General features: G+C 41.2%; 3 protein-coding genes and 2 long non-coding RNA genes across 7 annotated transcripts; 3 read left to right on the top strand and 2 right to left on the bottom strand.

The window, feature by feature from the left end:
• The first annotated feature begins 31 nt into the window (after positions 1-31).
• Positions 32-4369, top strand: il17rb (interleukin 17 receptor B). Its single transcript, XM_076093892.1, has 6 exons — positions 32-136; positions 224-248; positions 833-946; positions 2620-2727; positions 3164-3438; positions 3530-4369. The coding sequence occupies exons 1-6, from the start codon at positions 71-73 to the stop codon at positions 3959-3961; spliced, it is 1020 nt and encodes a 339-aa protein (XP_075950007.1). The 5' UTR covers positions 32-70; the 3' UTR covers positions 3962-4369.
• A 782-nt stretch (positions 4370-5151) lies between these two features.
• On the top strand, positions 5152-10220 carry actr8 (actin related protein 8). The gene is made up of 13 exons (XM_076093825.1): positions 5152-5417; positions 6145-6315; positions 6655-6765; positions 6960-7064; positions 7180-7353; positions 7485-7578; positions 7745-7877; positions 8248-8401; positions 8587-8682; positions 8825-8965; positions 9079-9388; positions 9517-9680; positions 9813-10220. Exons 1-13 carry the CDS (start codon positions 5283-5285, stop codon positions 9954-9956), a joined length of 1932 nt encoding a protein of 643 aa, XP_075949940.1. The 5' UTR covers positions 5152-5282; the 3' UTR covers positions 9957-10220.
• Positions 10221-11041: 821 nt separating this feature from the next.
• Positions 11042-12673, bottom strand: selenok (selenoprotein K). 2 transcript variants are annotated; one of them, XM_076093841.1, is made up of 4 exons: positions 12524-12673; positions 11916-12006; positions 11517-11591; positions 11042-11141 (listed from the first exon to the last, which is right to left on the bottom strand). In XM_076093841.1, exons 1-4 carry the CDS (start codon positions 12540-12542, stop codon positions 11042-11044), a joined length of 285 nt encoding a protein of 94 aa, XP_075949956.1. In that variant the 5' UTR covers positions 12543-12673. The 2 variants fall into 2 exon arrangements, with proteins under 2 accessions (XP_075949956.1, XP_075949964.1); XM_076093849.1 differs by having other exon boundaries at positions 11051-11141.
• A 3011-nt stretch (positions 12674-15684) lies between these two features.
• LOC142951933 (uncharacterized) lies at positions 15685-17263 on the bottom strand. Its single transcript, XR_012954622.1, has 2 exons — positions 17076-17263; positions 15685-16806 (listed from the first exon to the last, which is right to left on the bottom strand). It is a non-coding gene; the product is annotated as an uncharacterized LOC142951933 (long non-coding RNA).
• On the top strand, positions 17162-19688 carry LOC142951937 (uncharacterized). 2 transcript variants are annotated; one of them, XR_012954624.1, is made up of 5 exons: positions 17162-17420; positions 17528-17851; positions 17995-18130; positions 18203-18660; positions 18766-19688. It is a non-coding gene; the product is annotated as an uncharacterized LOC142951937 (long non-coding RNA). The 2 variants fall into 2 exon arrangements; XR_012954623.1 differs by having other exon boundaries at positions 17995-18660.
• The last annotated feature ends 959 nt before the right edge of the window (positions 19689-20647 follow it).

The following is a 20647-nucleotide window of genomic DNA, read 5'->3' as shown; positions in this document are numbered from 1 at the left end:
AGGCGTATCCCTTATTTTTCGGTTTGCTTATTGTAGTTCTACGTTTTCTTTTAGGTACAACCAGGTGTTGATGATGTGGGGAGCCGGACTGGTTTTGCTCTACTATCTCGCGGCCCAGGTGACATCAGATGAAATTGTAAGTTATCGACTTTGGCAAATGAGCCATTAATTGTTAGTTCAATTAAAAGTAAATCAAGTAATCTGTTTCTGTGATTTCTTGCAGAAAGTGGAGTGTCATGAAAGTGATGGTATGTAATTTACTATCCATACTCTGGATGAGGTCTGACCTCTAATTAACAGTTAATAATAGTAGTGGCTGGTTTTGAAGCCACTGTGGGTTTTATTTCAAAACAGTGTTTGTTGGCCAATGCAGAGACCAATCTTCTAAACCATTTTGTACTGTTGATTTATTATTATGTTTCAAAGCTGCCAGCTCTGTCTTTTGGATAGAAATGTAACTCTTGGATCATAAAGCAGGATGACTCAAGTGGAAATTCCATTACCTGATATAGCCCATCAGATTAAGAAATAAAGAATAACGAATATAAAGACATTTGTTATGAAAAGAAAGTTTATATTGTATATGGAAGCTAGGGGTAAACAACAGATGTTTATTTGAAATGTCTGCCTGAAATGTAATAAAAATGTAATGCAAGTCTGTAGCCAAGCAGGTGCCTCCATTCCAAGTTCTTGTGAATAATGTTTTTACATTGAGCATTACACAACTGAAAGTACAATACGTCTACACTTCAAACAGCTGACAACATCTGATTAAATTTCAGAGAATAATAATATAGGCTACACATTATTGCACCATTGTTTGTTTCTCCAGATTTCCCTCCTGGCAATGATACCTCTCCGTCTTTCCTGGTGGACCTGAGAGTGGCGAAAGTGACGGAGGGAGAACAATGCATGATGAACATAAGCTGGGCAATCAACATTGATGGTAAGATACAACACTTGAATTTACTTACATGGAACTTAATGAACCACTTGTTTTCTAGTAATACAGTTTAGCAAACACGTGGGATGTTTTTTCTGGGTAATTTGCTGACATGGCATCTTCAGAATTGATTATTAAATATATATTTTAAAAACAATAAATTAGCTTATCGATTATTATTCATTATCTAAAAACATCAAACGTTGCTACACCTACAATGTTGATCAAATAACTGAGGAGATTTCCCAGAAACTCCCCTCTTTTTCTCAAACAGGACTTTAATCTGGTTGAGTTGACACTGTACTAAACAGAAGGTAAAAACGTTTATGTTGATATATTGTAGCTGGTACACACTCAAATTCTAAAATATAGACACCCTAATAGATTATTTTAAGGCAGTGCACCCCAGAAGTATTATTTGTATTTAAAAGCATTGTGGAAAATGTAAAATTGTTCGTTCTGCAGAACAAACTGCAAGGTGTTGGGCTTGTTTTAATCTGAGGAGACGAGCATGAAGTGCCTGGATAAGTAACATGGATCATTACAGAGTTAGTGTGCTGTGAATTTTGAGCAAAGCAACAATATGTATTGGCATCTTCAGGGTCCAGAGCTTTATTATAGATAATATATGATGTTATAAATTACAATATTGTTATAGATAACGCCCTGACCTATAACTAAACCTGTGAAAGTATTTGGTCATGGATCTATAACAAGCCATTCAAAAAGAGCTGATGAGGCCTTTTACCCATCGGCTACTTTGAAATAATAACAACAACAGAAAGAACAACAATAATAATAATATAAATACTACTACTACTAATAACAACAACAACAATAATAATAACAATAAGCTGACTTTATGAAAGCTTTTCCTCTGATGAGAAAACATGGTATTTACAATATATCAATTATTTATACAAACGGTGTTTAGTCATGCAGGATGTCTGCCATTAACTTTCTCTTTGCAGCTAGTATTAAATATCTGACAGGCATCTGGATCAGGATTATGGGGGAATCTGCGTACCACTGTATCTACAATCCAGCTTTGGCCAAGACAGACCTCAGTGGATCAAAGCAGGTATCATGGAATCTGTGTTTATCAGTCAATTGTCTGCACAACATGAGTTTGAAATATGTGAGGTTAATGCAATGACTTTCTTCTTTTCAAATCTAGAAATGGTTTTATTATTTAGTAGATGCAAGGTATGGCCCAAACACCATCGAAGCTGCCAATCTGCCATTGCCTCCCCTGGGGGGGGGGCTCGCTTATAAGTTTGTCAAAATCAAAATACCTCACCCACCAAAGCGTAAGTTCTTGTTCTTTTAAATTCTCCACTTACTTTGATACTTTATTAAAATTTTCATTTTTAAAAGAGTAACATGTTTAAACCTCCTTCTCTGATTTTTTTCAGGTGTTACACCAAAGCCTACTGCAGTTCCTATATGTGAGCAATCTCATTTGCTGGTGCATGTGTGTATATAATGTATAGTACAAAAATGTTGATACTTCTGTCTTTAACAATCCTTTTTTTTTTTTTAAGATTTCACCACAGGTGAGATCAACTCTTTAGGTATGACTGCACCATTACTTAAAGACATGCAGTACAATCTCAATATAATTACATGAAGTAAAATGGGGAATTGTTTTTGTGTGTATTTCTTTGTCCCTGCAGAAAAGTTAAAAGACGCTGTCCCTGGTAATGTCAACTTCACCAACATAGCAATGGCCATTTTTGGAGGACTGATCAGTCTGGTGATCCTGCTTTCCTGCTACATGATCTGTAAATACAACACTTTAAAAACATGCATTTAGTTGGGAGAGGACCTTGTAGGCACAAAATTGCAGATGTTGAATGGTAAAACAACTTAAGACAGATCCACAGGCTCACTCGTCAATCTTGTACACATGCTTTGGACCTGTCCTGAGTAACAAAGCTACTGGATCAAAATATTTGAAATTTGCGAAATTCTTCCCAACCAATTTACAAGGACTTTTCTGTCGCATTGAAAATGAGCTCAGCTTGAACTACTTTAGCTAAAAGTCTTGTTATCTGCAAAGGAAATATGCCTCCCCTGCAAGATGAAGAAAGTACTGAAATATATCAAGTTTGAGCTCACCACAAACAAATTCAGAAATCCCCTCTAGGTTACATCAAATGTTTGTCACTGTGCTGAAGATAACTAAGCGTTACTTTCCAATGACTTCCTACTCTCCAGATCAAAGATTTAGAGCTAACGTTGCCACATTATCGGATTTCAAAAGGTTGCCTACATCTCCCATGGCTCCCGTCCCTGTCCTTGTGGTGTACCCTGCTGAGGATTCAGCCTTCCAGCGGGCCGTGGTGGCCCTCGTCGAGTTCCTGCAGTGGTACGGCGGCTGCAGCGTGGCTGTCGACATGTGGCAACAGAGGAAGATCGCAGAGATGGGGCCAATGCGCTGGCTGGCAGAAAAGGCCAAGACTGCACACAGAGTCCTCATCGTCTGCCCAAAGGTAGATTGTAACTTTTATGTAATATTGATCATTTTTAACTTGCAGTCTGCTATGAGTGATTTAAAAAAAATAAAAAACTCTCTTCTCTCAGTCCTCTTCACTGCTCAGCCACTCTCCTCCCAACCGCACCTCCCAAGAGCCCTCAATACCAGCTTCAGCTCATGACCTTTACCCCCTGACTCTCAACATGGTGGCAGGCCACGCAAAGAGTGCCAGCGACTTGGCTAAGTTCTGCGTGGTGCAGCTGGGCGAGCAGCAGGACAAGAAGCCTAGTAACCTTCCGCTGGAACTGAGGGCCTGCAAGACTTTCTGTTTGATGAAGGACTTGAACAAGCTGTGCAGGAGTCTTCATACCGGGAGTCAGGATGACAAGAAGATATCAGATCTGATCTTCAGACTGGGGATTGCCGACAGTGAAAATTGTACAGTGAAGTTAGGGGCAGCTGTAGAAAAGCTACGAGGACACCAGCCAAACATTTCCAGAAAGGCAGAACCATTGAAATCTGTGGCTACCATTATTTGAAGATTTGTAATGAAAATGTTCAGATTGATGGAGAAAGAGGATGGGTCAGAATAGTTCATAGTGAATAGCTTTGTCTTTCATTACGGTTTCTAAAGGTTACATGTATCTATTCTATAGCTGGCATAGACCTATGCTTATTTTGGTAACCAGAACACTGGCTTGGACACCTTAAGGGTTGATACTTGTCTCTGTGTTTTCCAGCACTGCATACTGTAGCCTATTACTCTATTTTGTAATAACATCATTGTTTACCGTTTTTGTTTTCCACCTTAAACATGTTGCGTTAGTGTTTCATCTGTCATCATCGTCATCATGTAGAAATGATAAACTGATGAACACTGGCACAAAGAAAGAAAAAAAGGCAGCAAAGACAACTTCTCTCTTCTTTTTTTGTGTAATACATTTCTGAAATAATGTATTTGTTGTGTTTGTTTATTATCTTTACTTGATGTGCAATCCTTAAATAGCCTAAAGAAGGAGGTGGTTGCTAGGATAACATCCTAGATCATGTGATCCTGAACGGGATTAATACACAGTTCATACACATATGTCAGGGAATGAATGAACTCTCCTACTGGTAATAGGTCAAGGGGCCCAGTAGGTTTCACTGCTACAAATTTACTTGGTCGGCAAAAAGCACATGGTGGTTAATTTTAGCTAATACTCATAAAACTAGCTCACAATCCTGTAGCTCTTTTCCATTTTTTTAATACTGACATTATTTTAATGGCAATGCATGTTGTAAATGTCAATTCAAGGTGCAATTTGGTAATACAATTTAAAAACACATATAATATAATACAATTATAATTAAAGCTCAATTATTAGCATTTTGTAATGCTGTGTTTTTGAGACTCTTTAAATTTGACATTGCAAATTGAATGTGTCTGCAAAACAGCATTCACAGTCTGCAATTATTTTTGCTTGTCTCAACCCTCGTGAAGGCAAATGTTCACAGTCTTGTTTACAGTAGAGTATCTGAGTTAAGAAAAGGCATTTTACTGTTATTATTTTTAAATATAACATACTTAAGCTACAGCAACTCTATATGAAAATTAGAAAAGTAATTTAATAATGTTGACAAATGAGTGCCTTTGACTCAGCTAAGAGGCAGTGCTAAGTAAAAATGTCTTTCGACAAATAGAAACCGCTGTCTTGTGGCACGTGATCAAACACGGAAGTAGAATCTACCGCTGCAACAAACTTTCTATTCAGAGGAAGGTCCTCGCTTCTGGGTTGCATGTTGAAGCACTTCACAAGCACAAAGAGCTTGCGACTCGTTATTTATGACTATTTAATCGACTAAAAATCTTCACCAACAATGACCCAGGCTGAGAAAGAGCAGGACAACGGGAAGGAGAAGGAGAAGGAACGAGACAAGGAGAAAGAAAAGGAGCAACAACGCGGGGTGAAAAGACCCATCGCTCCTCCGGTCATCCCAGACCCCCTTCAGGAGGTGAGACGGGAAGTCGAGTGTTTCAATTGTTGTCTAATGCTGCTATTTATAAAAACAATAGTCGAATATCCTCGTCTCAATCTTTATAATTCAGTCCATTCAGCTTTCACGTGCACAGACTATTCTGGAGTGACCGGGGTTTGATATCAGTCACTTGAACTCATCTTTGTCTTAAAGTGATGTCTTCAGGTACAGTATTTGACCATCAACTGACAACCTCAGGTGTTCAGTTTGCATTGATAAGACACATATTACAAATACCTTTGGTTTGAGCTTTATTTTGATGATGCTGCAGCATACAATGGTATGTTACAATGGTATTTCATTTTATATTTACACATTCATTTCTGTATTGTGTGTCCAACATCGACTCTGAGGCAACAGTTTGGGGAGACCCTTTACTGTTCCAACACCACAATGTCCCTGTGCACAGTTTGGGGTCCACAGAGAACAGACTCTGTGTTTGGTGTGGAAGAAGATGACTGGCCTGCACAGAGCTCTGACCTTTGGGATGAACTCGAAGGCTGACTGTGAACAAACATCAGTGTTGGACTTCACTAATGCTCTTGTAGCTGAAGGGGAGAAAATCCCTTCAGCCCGGTTCACACATTGTGTGAAAAACATTACCACATGTTGGTGTAATGTTCAGGCGTCCACGTACTTTTGTGATTTCTAGTTTTGTTGTGCTGACCATCTCCCTCTGTCTATATACGTTCCTCTCTTACAGCAAATACAGAGCAACTTCATAGTTGTCATCCACCCTGGTTCAAGGACGCTCCGCATTGGCCGAGCTACAGATAATCTTCCGGTGACACTCCCACATGTGATAGCGCGCAGACACAAACAAACTGGACAGCCGAGATATGAAGATGCCTGGCTGTTGAGAGATGGTCTAAATGTAAGTGGCTCGTGAGCAGATACACCCAGGCTTTAATGCTAGGGCTGAACGATTTAGAAAAGATATCTAATTGCAATTAGTTTTACAGATTAAAATCATTGTGTGATGTTTGTAGGGATCTGTACCAGACAATATGTTTTCTTAGGTCTGTAGAATATGATGTGTAGGCCAGGACAGCTCCGCAGAAGGACAATATTTAATTTATAAAATGGTATTTTGGCATTTTGTCTGCCGATTTATAAATTGCAGTAGGCCATACTGTGATTTTTAATTGTGCAGCCCTATTTTTTATTCTGTATCTTATTCCACTGTGCATTGTGTCTACTTCCTGTTTGGCAGAAAGCAGAGAGTAATGAGCAGAGGCAGAATGGGCTTAAAATGGTGGACCAGGCCATCTGGTCCAAGAAAATGTCAAACGGAGTGCGGAGGACACCCGTGTCCGCTGACCAGGTGTGTATTATGAAAGAGAGAGAACTCATACGTAATAATGCAATATTCACTGAGCGCAGCAACATGGTTCGATTACATATTTGCTTTTGAATCGTAAATGGTGTTTTTTTGAATAACTCAAGTGCTTTATGCTTTTATGTGCAGAAATTCATTAAAGAATCTTTTTGTTTTGTTTTGTACCTGTGTGAGTAAAGGCCCGAGCTTATAACTGTCAGATCCGTCCGGCAGTACTAGACAGCAGCTCCAGGGTGAAGTGGACCAACACAGCCCACCAGCCTCCTCATCTGGTGGGAGAGGAGGTCAGTCCATGCGTCTGTTAACTTCCATAAAATAAAACTGTATTACCTAGACTCTTTGTCTGTTTTATCCATTTTTCTCATGCTCCCTCCACCCTTCCATCCTGCCATCATGTAGGCTCTTTATGTGAATCCATCTGACTGTTACAACATCCACTGGCCAATAGTCAGAGGTCAGCTCAATGTGCATGCCGGTACCGGAGGCTCCCTGACCGCCGTACTGGCTGACCTCGAGACGATCTGGAGTCACGTCATTCAGAAGCAGCTGGAGATCCCCCTCAAAGACTTAAAGGTAGGAGAAACCTCCTCATGTCACAAAAGTCCTCTGCAACATGTTGAAGGTAGAAAATAATGAAAATGAGATCGAGCTACGCTGATGGTCGAATCTCTTTTTCTCACGTGGCTTTTGTGACTTGTTTCCAGTATTACAGATGCATCCTACTGGTGCCCGACATCTGTAACAGGCAGCACATCAAAGAAGTTGTCAACATGCTGCTGCTTAATATGGGCTTCTCAGGTATTACACACATGTATACATGTATGGCTGACAACTAAAATGTACATATACACTGTTATCCTCCGCAACAGCAAATTCAGGGCAGGCTGAGGAACCATCCAATCTGTCTCTCTTTGCGTCGCCTCATGCTCTGTCCTTGTGTGTGTGTGTGTGTGTGTGTGTGTAGCGATCATCGTGCACCAGGAGTCGGTGTGTGCTACATTCGGCAGTGGGTTGAGCAGTGCTTGTGTCGTGGATGTTGGAGACCAGAAGTCCAGTCTTTGCTGCGTAGAGGACGGCGTGTCCCACCGGAACTCCAGGTGGGACTGAGAACCACTTCTGTGTTTAATTTATTTCTATGAAATAGTTTATTCATCCAGGTTATAACTGGAGACATCATGGAGCCTTTTTACACATGAGACTCAGAACACTGACATACAGAAGATGACAATACTCAATGTTTGATTCAAATTGATTGTTTCTGGTCAGTTCGTATTGCCCCCAAAAGCATCAAGGTGGGAATTTTGTTCCTGGAATTTTTTTGTATTCCCTTGCAATAACATTAGAGCTTTCCCTCTGGTTCAAAGAAAAAGTCATTGTGTTGCTCCAGTCCGGTTATAACACACTGCCCGTGTAGGGAAACAAAGATCCCTCAGTGACTTTGTATTTTCTGTCTGTTGGACTTTGCAGATTGTGTTTGGCTTATGGCGGCTCAGATGTGACCCGCACTTTCTTCTGGCTCCTGCAGAGGGCGGGCTTTCCCTACAGAGACTGTCAGCTGTCCAGCAGACTGAACTGTCAGCTGCTACAGCAACTGAAAGAGACCTTCTGCCATCTGAACCAAGTGTGTGTTGTTCAGGGGGTGAAGTATTGGGGAACTGTAGCGTTGTACTTTGATCAGTTTTAGAGCAGCGTTGGCACCTTTGTGTCTGTTTAAATCACTATAGTCTTTTTTTAAGAATGGACAGAGAAATCTACAGTTATTCAGATAAATTCCTAAATGTGTCTTTCCTCCACTTATTACTCCAGGACATATCAGGACTACAAGATCATGAATTCCAGACACGTCTCCCAGAAGCCCCAGCTCTTCTCTACCAGGTTCGCCTAGGGGATGAGAAATTACAGGTAATTAGGTTGGATAGTAATGAATAAAACATTATTTTACATTGTTCAGTCTCCAGCTTGTGTACTGGAAGTACTTTTTATCGATTTTGTTGTTGTTGTGTCCCCTCCTCATGTGTTCTGGCTCGTATCTATATGTTGTTAGGCACCTATGGGTCTCTTCTACCCGACCACATTTGGCATCGTAGGTCAGAAGATGACATCACTTCAGTACCGTTCCCAAGGAGACTCAGAGGATCCTCATGATGAACACTACCTGATGACTACACAGAGCAAACAGGACCAGGTAACACACACTCACACAGAGATTATATAATACTCATTATTATTTCTTCTTCAGATAAAGGCTCTGTGATCTTTTCTTTTTTTAATTATTATTTTCTTCATTTTCTTCACCAGTCCTCCAAATCTGGTGCAGACCGTAAGGGTATGTCCAGACCAGGTGGTGGTTTGGATGGTGAGATGAGTGGTCAGGGAGGGGTTGGGGAGCTCTCTGACCTGAGCAGGGGCTGTGGGAGTGGCAGCGCTGGAGGAGGGATGAAGGTGGAGATGGAGTTTGGGCCTGCGCAGGGGGAGTGCCTGATGGGGGCAGGAGAGGTGGAAGAGCCCCTGTCTGCTCACCTCTCCAGGAAGACTGCCATCATGAGCCAGTTTGAGAGCAAAGCACTGGGCCTGGACAAGGCCATCCTGCATAGCATCGACTGCTGTGGTAAGGACGGACAGGATGTAGTAAAGTAAAATATATATATATATAGGATGTGGAGGACAGATGTTTTACAGTGATCAGGATGTCCGGTATAACCTCTTCTTGTATTTTATTTTTATTTTTTTTTGTAGCATCAGATGAAACCAAACGCAAGATGTACAGCTCCATCCTGGTCGTGGGAGGAGGGCTCATGTTTCACGGTGCTCAGGAGTTTCTGCTTCACCGCATCATCAACAAGATGCCGCCCTCATTCAGAAGGCTGGTAGACAACGTGGAAGTTATCACGCGGCCTAAGGTAACCTGGAATATGTTGTACAGCCATAAAGTCAGATACAGATCTGCAATGTGGACGAAGTAGCATGTTGTTTAGTGGGCTTCATTTTTTTTTTTTATTGTACTTGTATATTGATGGGCATCTGTGCTCTAGGACATGAACCCTCGGCTGATATCATGGAAGGGGGGAGCAGTGCTGGCGTGTCTGGACACCACTCAGGAGATGTGGATCCACCAGAGGGAGTGGCAGCGGTTTGGTGTCCGAATGCTCCGCGAGAGAGCTGCCTTTGTCTGGTGAAAGCAAACAGATTTTACTTGAATCTTAACGCTGCGTCTACACAGGAGGCGTAGCGTGAGCAGCTTGTTCAGGTCAACGTATCCCTTTGACAATTATAGCACGGCTAACACCATGTTTACTTGTGTCATCCAATAGAAACCCAGATGGGAGTCATTATTGTAGAACTTTTGAAGTCTTTAATAATATTCTGTAAATACTGCAATTCTTGCCTCTTTTTGAAAGTTTGGATTTGTGTAAATAAACCCATCACGCTTGGATATACAATTGTTGCATTTGCTTGGAACAAACAAAATCCACCTTTTTTGGAAATATGAACATATTGGATTGAAACAAACTATTAACCCAGAAACTCAATGCTTTAAGATTTACATTCACTGTCCGAGTTAAAACAACAAATGCCTCCGCCGGCTCTGCCACATTATATTTCAAATACAATCAGCCATTTATTAGATACAATTTTTTATAATATCTTCACATTATTGATTTTGAAGTGCGTGCCCTAGCTCTACACAGAGGCAAGTTGTGTTGTTACAGAGTGTAATAGTAATGGAACTCAGTGGTAACATGTTTAAACATCGAACATTTTTATTCAGACAGAAACATACAAAACAATGACAAACTAACTTCATGAAACTTCAGTTCAGAAGGGAACTGGTGTGACAGTAAAATGTTCGGGCCAAAAGAGGATGAAGGGAGGAAATGAGGATAGCTGCTGCATCGGCCATTCTGGTCCCTACGTGTAGGAATTCCCAGAAAGGCGTCAAGAAACTGCTGGTTGCAGCGGCAGCTGATGAAGAGGGGCTTCAGCACTGTGACATCACCGTCTTCCTTTAGGTTGTCAGCAAATAGACACTGTGCCAGGCCCCACGCCTACACATTCAGTGTAGGCGTTTACCTAGAGAGAAGGGAGGAGTATACAATGGAGGAGTTATGTCTCCAAATATGTGAGGCAAAGTACTTTTTAAGGCCACTTGTTATAACAAACCCCTGATCTCACTTTGTGATACAGGCTCCAGATATAGAAGGTACACGATATCAACAAGAGGTTTATCTTATGGGTGATGTTTAATAAAAAACAAAAATCCTCACCTTCCTCATCCTCCTCCACCCATTGGTGGGGAGCTGGGACCTGCGCCGTGGTTAATTCTCCCCATCCTTCTCCTGCCACCAGGGGGACCTGGAGGACTGAAAAAACAAGTGACAGAAGAGGAAAGATTATAAAATGAGGGTAGAGGTCTTAAATGATTTTTTTTTTAATTGTCTTTTCCTACATTAGCTATTTGATGCTCAATTGGAAGGGATAGGCAACATAAATGAGAAAAACACTTGATACACGATGCTGCAATTAATTTAACTGCTATAGTGGGCAACAGCGTAAGATAGTATTTAAACTCTGCAGCTCCCATGTATGAAAACCAGTGGTTTTCATACATGGATCCACACAGACGACACTCCCACCTTCGGATTAGGGTACCTTCAACGTTTAAGATAGAGGGACACGTAAGGCATGTCCCCAGTGTTTGTGACAGTAGAGAAATGGACTGTGCCCCTGAAACCTACCCTCTGCCATCAGTGAAGCGTGACGAACCAGAGTTTCCACCCTTCGTCATGTTAGGGTGAAGTATCGTCTTAAAACTGGTAAGAGGACAAAAGAAGATCAGTGTCACGAGGGAATATAAAAACATCACCTCAATTCTTTGGCCTATGACAAAATACCTGAGAAACACGTGACATTCAGATCCACCTCATTAAAAAGTGTTAGCAATGCTAATGGCCTAAATTAAGATGGTGAACTTCAGCATGTTGGCATGAGGATGCTGACATTACCGTTTAGCTCACAGCACTGCAGAGTACAGTAACCTGCTTGCACGTAGACTCTAGCCTTGGAATTACTACTCCACCAGTTTCCATTAATTTGACTAGCAACACGTTAACAATATTAGACAGCTAAGCACTTACAACAGGCCGAAGAAATCCACTGCTCCCCAGAAGAGATCGACGAAGAAGGATAGACTCCATGGGGACTGGGACCTGCTGTCCAGAACCTGACCTGAGATCGGTGTGTGAGACAGCAGGGCTCAGTTAATGGTGAACAGAATAGCTTGTGAGGTTGACGTTTAACATCAAAGAGTATGTACACATTCCTTCCTCGGTTTGCCAGTTAATGGTTTAACACAGGCCAACAGCTAACGTTAAGTAAAACAAGACGCAACACAGCGGGGTCCGAGACTTGTTACATTGCGTAATGTTCAATATAGCACACTCAAACTAGCAGTAGCGAGGCGATATGCTGACCAATAGAGCAAACACTAGTAGATACCCTGTTGTACAAAACTATCTCGATTATGTCAGCAGTTCTTCCTGCTACGCAGATCCAGCTAGGCTAAATGCTAACGAGCTAGCTGTTAGCTCAATGCAGTTTAAAGCTCTGCTACAACTACACGTTTAATGTAGAAGTGGTGTGTTTTAACTGAAAGTGTTCGACAGATAAAGTTATGTCAACAAAACCGCTATTAATTTTCTCTTACGATGAGAAAACTGTTGAAGACACAGGACAAACCACTCACCGTTGGACACGTACACCATCTTTCACTTTAACGCCAGCTTCCACAGCTGTGTTTACAGCTGGTGCCGCACTTCCGGATTCGTTGTTGTTGTTGAGTAATTCTCGGACGTGCCAGAGAGCCGCTCTGGGACGTCCATGTGCAGCAGTTCTGAACATAAATGAAACACAGCATATTTGTCGTATTTATTTCGGTTATTTTTATGTAATAATAAGACATTTCATTCAAATGGCTATCATACCTTTTAATAGATAAGATGCATTTAGATATGTATGTAACATGTGGTCGGGTTGGAGAGTTGTTAAATAAACGGTATGGTATTTTTAAAGGCAGTAGTTTGCTGTAGAATTTTGCCTAACGTTTTCCATTCCATGAAAATACTTTTACCTCCACTCGACCACATCTCAGAGGCAATAGTTTGACTTACTTTTCAGAGTACAGTTTACCTTCCTGTCCATTGAAAACCACGTATCTCCAAATTTGGTGATTTTGATTAGATTTCTTTGTAATAAACTGAAGGATTACGTTTGCCTTTATGGGTTGAGAAAATTCTTCTCCATCTTAAAACAATAAACTATTATACACTTCTTGGATTAGCTAAACTAAATTAGCTGAAATGGGATATTTGTCTGAGCCCATGACAACTTTTGAGAGATTCTCACAGGACATACACTACAAACATATGATGATCATATTGAATATGTTGCAATGCTGAAGATTAAACTACCCAACAGTATTAAAGTAGTTATATTGAGCACAACCATAACCATATTCAGCAGTAAAAAGCAACAGATTAATGCAGCAGAAATATGTATCTAAAAGTGTGATGTATTGTCAAACGTTTTTCAGTGCTTTATTAGTGCTTTACTTAAGTAAAGTATCCAAATATTATCCCACCTCTGTTGTATTGCCACAGTTTGTACAGCGGTACTTCTAATGTATTGTCTGACCTCATTGATATGAGGTGAATAAAACATCATTAAGACAACCGAGCAGAGTGTATTTCAATAGAAACAATAGAACATACAGACAACTTTTGATTTTTCAGTGTAACATTTTAATATGCAGAACAAACATTACATATGTTGTCTGACGCTTTGTGTCCCACCCCAGCTATGCACATGCAGGTGCTATAAACATGAAAAGTATAATACAAAAGCAAAGAGGTAGCGTGGGAGGAATGTGATGACTCAGATTCAAATCACATTGAACTGTAATTATCTGTATTGAATTGAGTGTTTTAAACAATATAATATACTGTTAGACATCTACAGTATGGATATTTAAAGTATTAAGGATAATTCTCAACAGTCTACATTTAAGTTCACTGTTTATTTATAATCCAGGAAATATGTAAAAAAGCTTGCGAGAAGCCAGAATATTGCACCGTTATGCATTCATGCAAAAATAAATAATACAATCTAGAAACTGAAATGTAATTAAGGCATCCTGTGATTTTCCCTTAACATGACCAATGTGGACGTATTAGAAAGGCAGAAATACAACACGTTATTCTGTTCCACCGGTCTGAGGTTCAGGTCCTGTGCTCTCTTCACCCGGCTGGTGTGTGCTGCACTCTTCTTCGCTGACTTCTGATTCAGGCTGTGTCCTCTCTTCTATGTTGTACTCTCCGACACCGGCTTGGGGTTCAGATATTCTTATGTCTTCCACAGACTTTTGTGTGCCATAGTCTTTGTCATTTGTTTGCCTTTCAGGTCTTGTGCTCTCTTCACCCGTTTTTTGCGCGCCACTCTCTTTTTCAGGCTCAGGTTTAGCGTCCTTTCCATCTGGCTGCTGCGCGTCAGTCTCGGCCTCCGTCTTCCGACTGGCCGCTCCTCTAAAAATCCCAGCTTTGTGAAGCTCGCGGCGTATAGTTTTTACTGAGACGGTGTGAGAGAGGTGTCCGTTCAGCTCCGAGGTTATTTTTGATGCTGTATACTCAGGGTGCTCATCAACTATCCTGAGGAGTGTCTGTCTATCCTTTTCAGTGAGCTTCGACTTGCGCCCGCTGTTCTTCTTTGCTGATGCCGTTCGTCCATGCTTGATGTATACAGTCATGACTCTGGAGACGGTTCCTCTTGCCACATTGAACAGCTGTGCCGTTTTTGTGACAGATGCACCCGATAGTCGTGCAGCAACTATTTGGCATCTTTCAAACTCTGTTAGGTCACTCATATTGCTTTAAAGACAGCTTCTTTTGGAGCCGACAGAAGACAATCCCAACTGGCAGGCAGGTAGCAGGCCCTGTAATTGCTCCTTAGGTGATCCAAAGTCCTCTGTCATATGGTGTTTCCATTATTTTGTACACTGGAGCAGAGAGATCCAGGGTAGGTAAACATCCACGACTGTGTCTAGAAATGGATGAAAGGGATGATAATAAATACCAGAAAATAACATTTCAAGATATTACATTTGTTTGACACACTTAAACTAAAGTAGATGTTCTGTGTTGAACTGAATCCAGTAACGTTGACATCAGGACTCACACAACCAGAGCTAACATTTACTTAACAGCGGGTGTACGATGTAATCAAAACCATTAACACTACAGTAGGATTACCCAGCGGCCACTACACACAAGTAGAGAAGCTCATTGGCGTTTCTCCGGTTTTTATTGACAGTCACGGTTTTCAATCAACTGGATGCTGTAATTTAGGCTAACCAGGTAGCTACTACATTAACGCTAGCTTCCTTCAACAAAATACGTTTTGAGAGTGTAGCTACGTTATATGTTTACCCTTTTACTGCCACGTGAAGCACATAGGGGTGTGCATTAATTACGGTGTTTTACTTACAACTACAAGCATGCACCGCTGGCAGCCTGTCCACCGCGAACGTTACTTTGTCACCGAGATGTTTGGGTTTCACCGGGGAGAGGTGAAATAGTACTTCCGATCAGAGGTTTTCAGAATAAAAGGGTCACGACTACAGCACATCGCTCCATGTATTTTACTTTGACAGCGTATTTTACGTACAAAGACAATTGAGCAGTAGACAGCAGTGCAATAACATACTCGTTGCGATACTGTGTGTTGCACTAGATGTATTACACATTTTCGAAAACTGGTGATGATGCAGGATATGACACAAAATAAGTATTTCTCTGAGGGTCAAAGTGAATACACGACTGGTCAGAACAGTGAGTGAAAGGACAGAAGACAGACTAGCAGGAGAACACAGATGTGTTTTAATTTATTGAAACCATGTTCACGGTATACATGCCTTGGTAATGAAAGAAAAACTAAACAAAAAGTTACATCAGATCCCCATGAACACATACCAACATGGACCTTAGATTGCAACTAGTTGGTCACAGTCACCTTAAAACACGGCTTAATGCCAGCACATAGGTATGGTCATTTCTCCCGCATGGAATACAATTTACAGGTTTTTGTTTTATTGTATGTACATGCTACAATGACGGTGCCTTATTTAATACTAAAGACAAATCTACCACAATTTAGTGTTATTGTCTAAATGCATTTACTTCCTCATCAATAAGTTGTACAAAAACATTTGAATGCAGCAGCCAAACACAGATAGTTACTGTAGTTCAAGTAACCGATTCTTTAAACAATTTTAAAAAAGCTTAGGAAAAGCCTGGGAATGTACTGACAGAATACCCTGAAATCAATTTTTAAGGTTTTCAAAAAAATAAACCAAAAAAACAAACGACAAAGTTAAAAAAGGGGCAAAACGTGGATTAAATGAAGGCAGTGGCTTTATGCAAACATGAACCAAAGTCTGAAACACAAGCACATAAGACTATGACCCCTCGTCTATGGTCTGGGATGCATGTCTCTTGCTCTCTTCATCAGAATTGTGTGTGTCGACCTCAGAGTCAGATCCTGGTTTCCCACAGGCAGCAGCTTCTTCACATGCAGCAGGTTTCCTCAGTTGCATCCTTTTAGTCTCTGGCTTGTGCCCACCGCTCTTCTTTGCTGATGTGTGTCCATGTGTGTTGTATACACTCATCACTTTGAGGACAGTTCGACTTGATACATCACATAACTGGGCAGTTTTTCTGACCGACAGACCTGCAAGTTGGGCACCAATTATCTGGCCTCTGTCAAAGTCTGTTAAGTCACTCATACTGGGAGTGGATGCGTCGACTGACTCATCTGAAGCTGGCAGACAATCACGCCCGTCAGTGAAGAAGATAATAACAGAGCGGATGCCCCTGGAGCTGTGATACTTCAAAGATGAATTTGGTTTTCATGAGGTGTTTCCCTTATTTTGTCCACTGAGGTGCAGAGTGTAGAGGGGAATCCTTCGTCCTCGTCGGTCTATAAATGGAAAGGAACGATACAAAAATAAACGAAAACACTTTACAGTACAAATACCCAGAAGCAGCTATATGTAATTTAGAGAAGCTCAAAGGCGGTAGTTTGCTTTTTTTTTTTTTCATCCACTCGACCGGTAATTCTCGGTGCTGTTATTTAGGCTAGCCAGGTAAGTTAGCTACTCGATTAGCTTCCCTCAACAAAATACGTTTCAAAGACAAATGAAACACATACGCGTACGCACTTATTATGGTGTGTTGTAGCCTACTTACAACTAGTGCAACGTTGTACAGGTAGCCACGCTGCTCAGCCTAGTGATGTGTACTTCCTTATTGTGAAGCGCGTATCGAGGCTTGTGTTGGTGACGTTCGAAGCCTCGCGAGCCAGCCGTACCACGTGACTGATTCAGGAAATGGTTCGCTGGTTTGGCGTGCGATTGGAAATATAAGGGGCAGCGAAACGCAATGGACCCCCCCCCCTCACATTTTGTGGACATGGGACATTATTGCGCGTTTGTTTGCAATCTATTCGGGCTTCTTTTTTTGCGATGGAACCTGTAATAAAGAGGAGATTTGCTCCTGCCTGGGAACATTTTGAGCTGATCTCTCCTAATAAAGGTATGCACATAGTAATAATAACTAGCGTAATGTACTGTAAATAAATGTGACAACACAGCGTATCCCTTGTTCTAATGTCTTTCTTCTACTTTCTGGTATTTTAAAAGGTGAAGTGTCTGATACAACAATAACACCTCATCTATGCTGAGGTGGACCTCAGTTAACGCATTCAAGACCAGCCTAGGGAGAGAATGGTAACATCATCAAAGCCTACATCAATACATATTCTCTTACTAGTTCACCGTCCAGTCTCACGCATTGCGTTAATACAACTAACACACCTTGAGACTCAACGAATTTCGGATGAGGATCAAGCCACCGCCTTGGTAAAGGGTCTCAATACTCTAACGGGTACCTAATGACCTTTACTAAAGGTAATTATAGAGCCCTGCATGAAAACAAGGAGACCAACCAAGGTGGACCAAGCTCAGGTAAGCCATTTTAGGATGCAATGATAAGATAGCATACAAACATAAAATGACATGGTACGTCTGTATTAGACACCATTCATTTGTATTTTAAATGAGTAATTAATGACATCTGTAATTGAATACTGGATTTGTTTTGTCATCAGGAGAGAAGAATGATGTGGATGAGGCCTTGGTCAATATGGTGATTGAGGATTCCGAGCCCTTCACTATTGTGGAGGACAAAGGGTTCAGAAAGCTTGTTGTTCTTTCAACCCTGCCTATGTTCTCCCCTCAAGGCAGGTGCGTATGTGAGCACATGAAGTGTTTTCCCCCATATTTGCCATTTCAAGAGTGCTCTCTTCTTTCCTTTAGGCTTTGAAAGCTATGGTGGAGGACATATATAAAGGAATCCAAGGAGAAAGCCAAAGCCATTGTGTCGAAGGCATCTGCAGTTAGTTTAACATCAGATATGTGGATCTCTATCATCAACACTGATGCGTATCTAGCTGTGACATGCCATTTTATAGATGCAAGCACCTCCTTGCATTCTGTTGTGTTAGGGGTGCTGCATTTCCCTGAGGCACATACTGCTGAAAATTTGGCAACAGTAAAAGCAGCACTTATGTCACACAGTTACTTGCCTTGTGACTGATGGCACAGCAAATATGGGCGCTTGTGCCAGGGAGCTTCGTTTGCGTCGCACAAATTGTGTGGCGCATACTTTAAATTTACTCATAAAAAAGGCTCTTGCCCAAAACACTTTGTAGTCTGACATCCGGGCAAACTGTAGGAAGATAGTGGGCTATTTCAAGAGCTGCACCACTGCAAAGGTGAATTCCTTTATTTCATTGCAATATTCTAAATGACGCCGTTTTGTTTAAGTTGCTGCTGCAGTGACACTTGAATGAATCTCTTTTTGTTGGCTAATTTTATAGGAGAGGCTGACACAGGTGCAGAAGCAAATGGGCCGGCCGGCACTGAAGCTAATTCAAGAGGTGGATACACGCTGGAACATCACATACCATATGCTCCAGCGTGTTTATGACCTCGCACTGACGTTGCCCCACTCTCATCAGAACAGTATGAAAATGATCGCGGAATGTCTAAAAGTGCTGTCCCCATTTAATGATGCCACAGTTGAGCTGTCAGAGGAGAAGAGAGTGTCTGGATCAAAAGTCATTCCCCTTTTATCAATGCTACGCCACACACACCACACTACCACACACTGGAGGAGGAGGAAATGGGAATTGTCCAAACTCCAGAGAGCACAGCAATGGCTGAGAGTGTGAGGAGACAGTTAAGGGAGAAGCTATACACTTTGCAATCAATGAGCGTCATGTCACTGGCGACACTGCTCGATCCCAGGTTTAAAAAGATAGGCTTCTTTAGCCCAAATAAAGCAGCAGATGCCGAGAAGAGGCTCACTTCTGAATGTGCTGCTGTTATACGATCCTCCTCTGATACTGGATACATTCTAATTGTGTTACTGTATTTGGTCACTTAGCCTGTTTGTCTGTCTTAGGTAGCAAACTGTGGCATCGTTTGGACACCACAGACGAGGACCCAAAATGTCACTGCAGACGCAACAGTGGAGGTCCAAGCGTACCTGGGTGAACCAAAACATTGGAAGATTGGAGAACCCGCCTAGAGTATTGGGAAGGACAGAAAAATGTATATTCCAAGTTGTATAAACTTGCTGTTGCTTTTTTCTGTACCCCAGCTTCAGCTGTGCCCTGTGAAAGGGTATTTTCTAAAGCAGGCGAAATCATCTAAAAAAAAAAAAGAAACCGCCTAAAGGCCCAGCACTGTGGAAAAGTTGTTATTTTTACATAAAAATGAATAAAGTCCCTATTTTACGTGTTATATGTTGTCCCTAGTAACACAAGCACATTCACGTCACAACCCTCTCTCCAATTTGGTTCCACTTTCCCTTTTGACCCCGCCATTGTATCATAAATACAGACACCATATTAATAAGTTCATAATTTGTGTATTGGCATCACAGACATCATACATTCATTTATTCAATTCAAAGCTTCACACACCAAAGCCGTGGTGTCATTATCATCACTCTGCCTGTTTCACATCTATTGTCCACTTGATGGCGCAGTAGAGCAAATTAAGCGCCATGAAGCTTCGGCCCATGAGTGAACCAATTGGATGGAGAGCTTCAATGCTTCATGAATCTTCATCTCGCCATCACTAGCTCAGCCTGTCCACCGCTACTTTACCGAGCTGTTAGTATTTCACTAAATAGAATGACTGACACGTCCGGTAGCATCATTTCAAAATAAAATGAGTTTCTTTTTGACTAAAACTTAATCTTGATAAATCAATACAGAAATGCTAAAGTGCATATGTAGACAGTATAATATCGATTATAAATGGAAAAAAACCCCAAAGTAACTCAATTGGGACGGCAACAACAAATATTTTCCCTGTGGGAGACTGATTGATGGATGATAAAGATATGGTTCTGCACATTTGAAGGCCGTCTTTGTAGTTCTCGGCAGCAACTCTGTTCTTTATGTGTTGCTGCTTTTATGACACAGAAAGTGGCAACACTGATCCAAGGAAAAGAACAGAAGACCTGCTGCAGGTGAACACGTGTTTTCCCTTATTGAAATCAGTACAGATGCATCGGTGATATTGCTCCACAAACACACACAGAAAATGCATCACATTTGTGTGAATTTGAATTCATAAATCAGATAATCCTCAACATCTTTACTTCTCTCTTAATTTTTTTCGATCCCCATACAGGGTTTTTCTCTGAATTCCTTCTCAGCTAAACAAAAAGCCACATCATTCAGAAAC

The sequence above is a fragment of the Anarhichas minor genome, unplaced genomic scaffold (genome assembly GCF_050575085.1).
Source record: "Anarhichas minor isolate MPS153535 unplaced genomic scaffold, ASM5057508v1 ptg000003l, whole genome shotgun sequence".
In the NCBI taxonomy this organism is placed as follows: domain Eukaryota; kingdom Metazoa; phylum Chordata; class Actinopteri; order Perciformes; family Anarhichadidae; genus Anarhichas; species Anarhichas minor.
The sequence above is the reverse complement of the archived record's forward strand: the minus strand, read 5'-3'. Positions and strand labels throughout refer to the sequence as shown.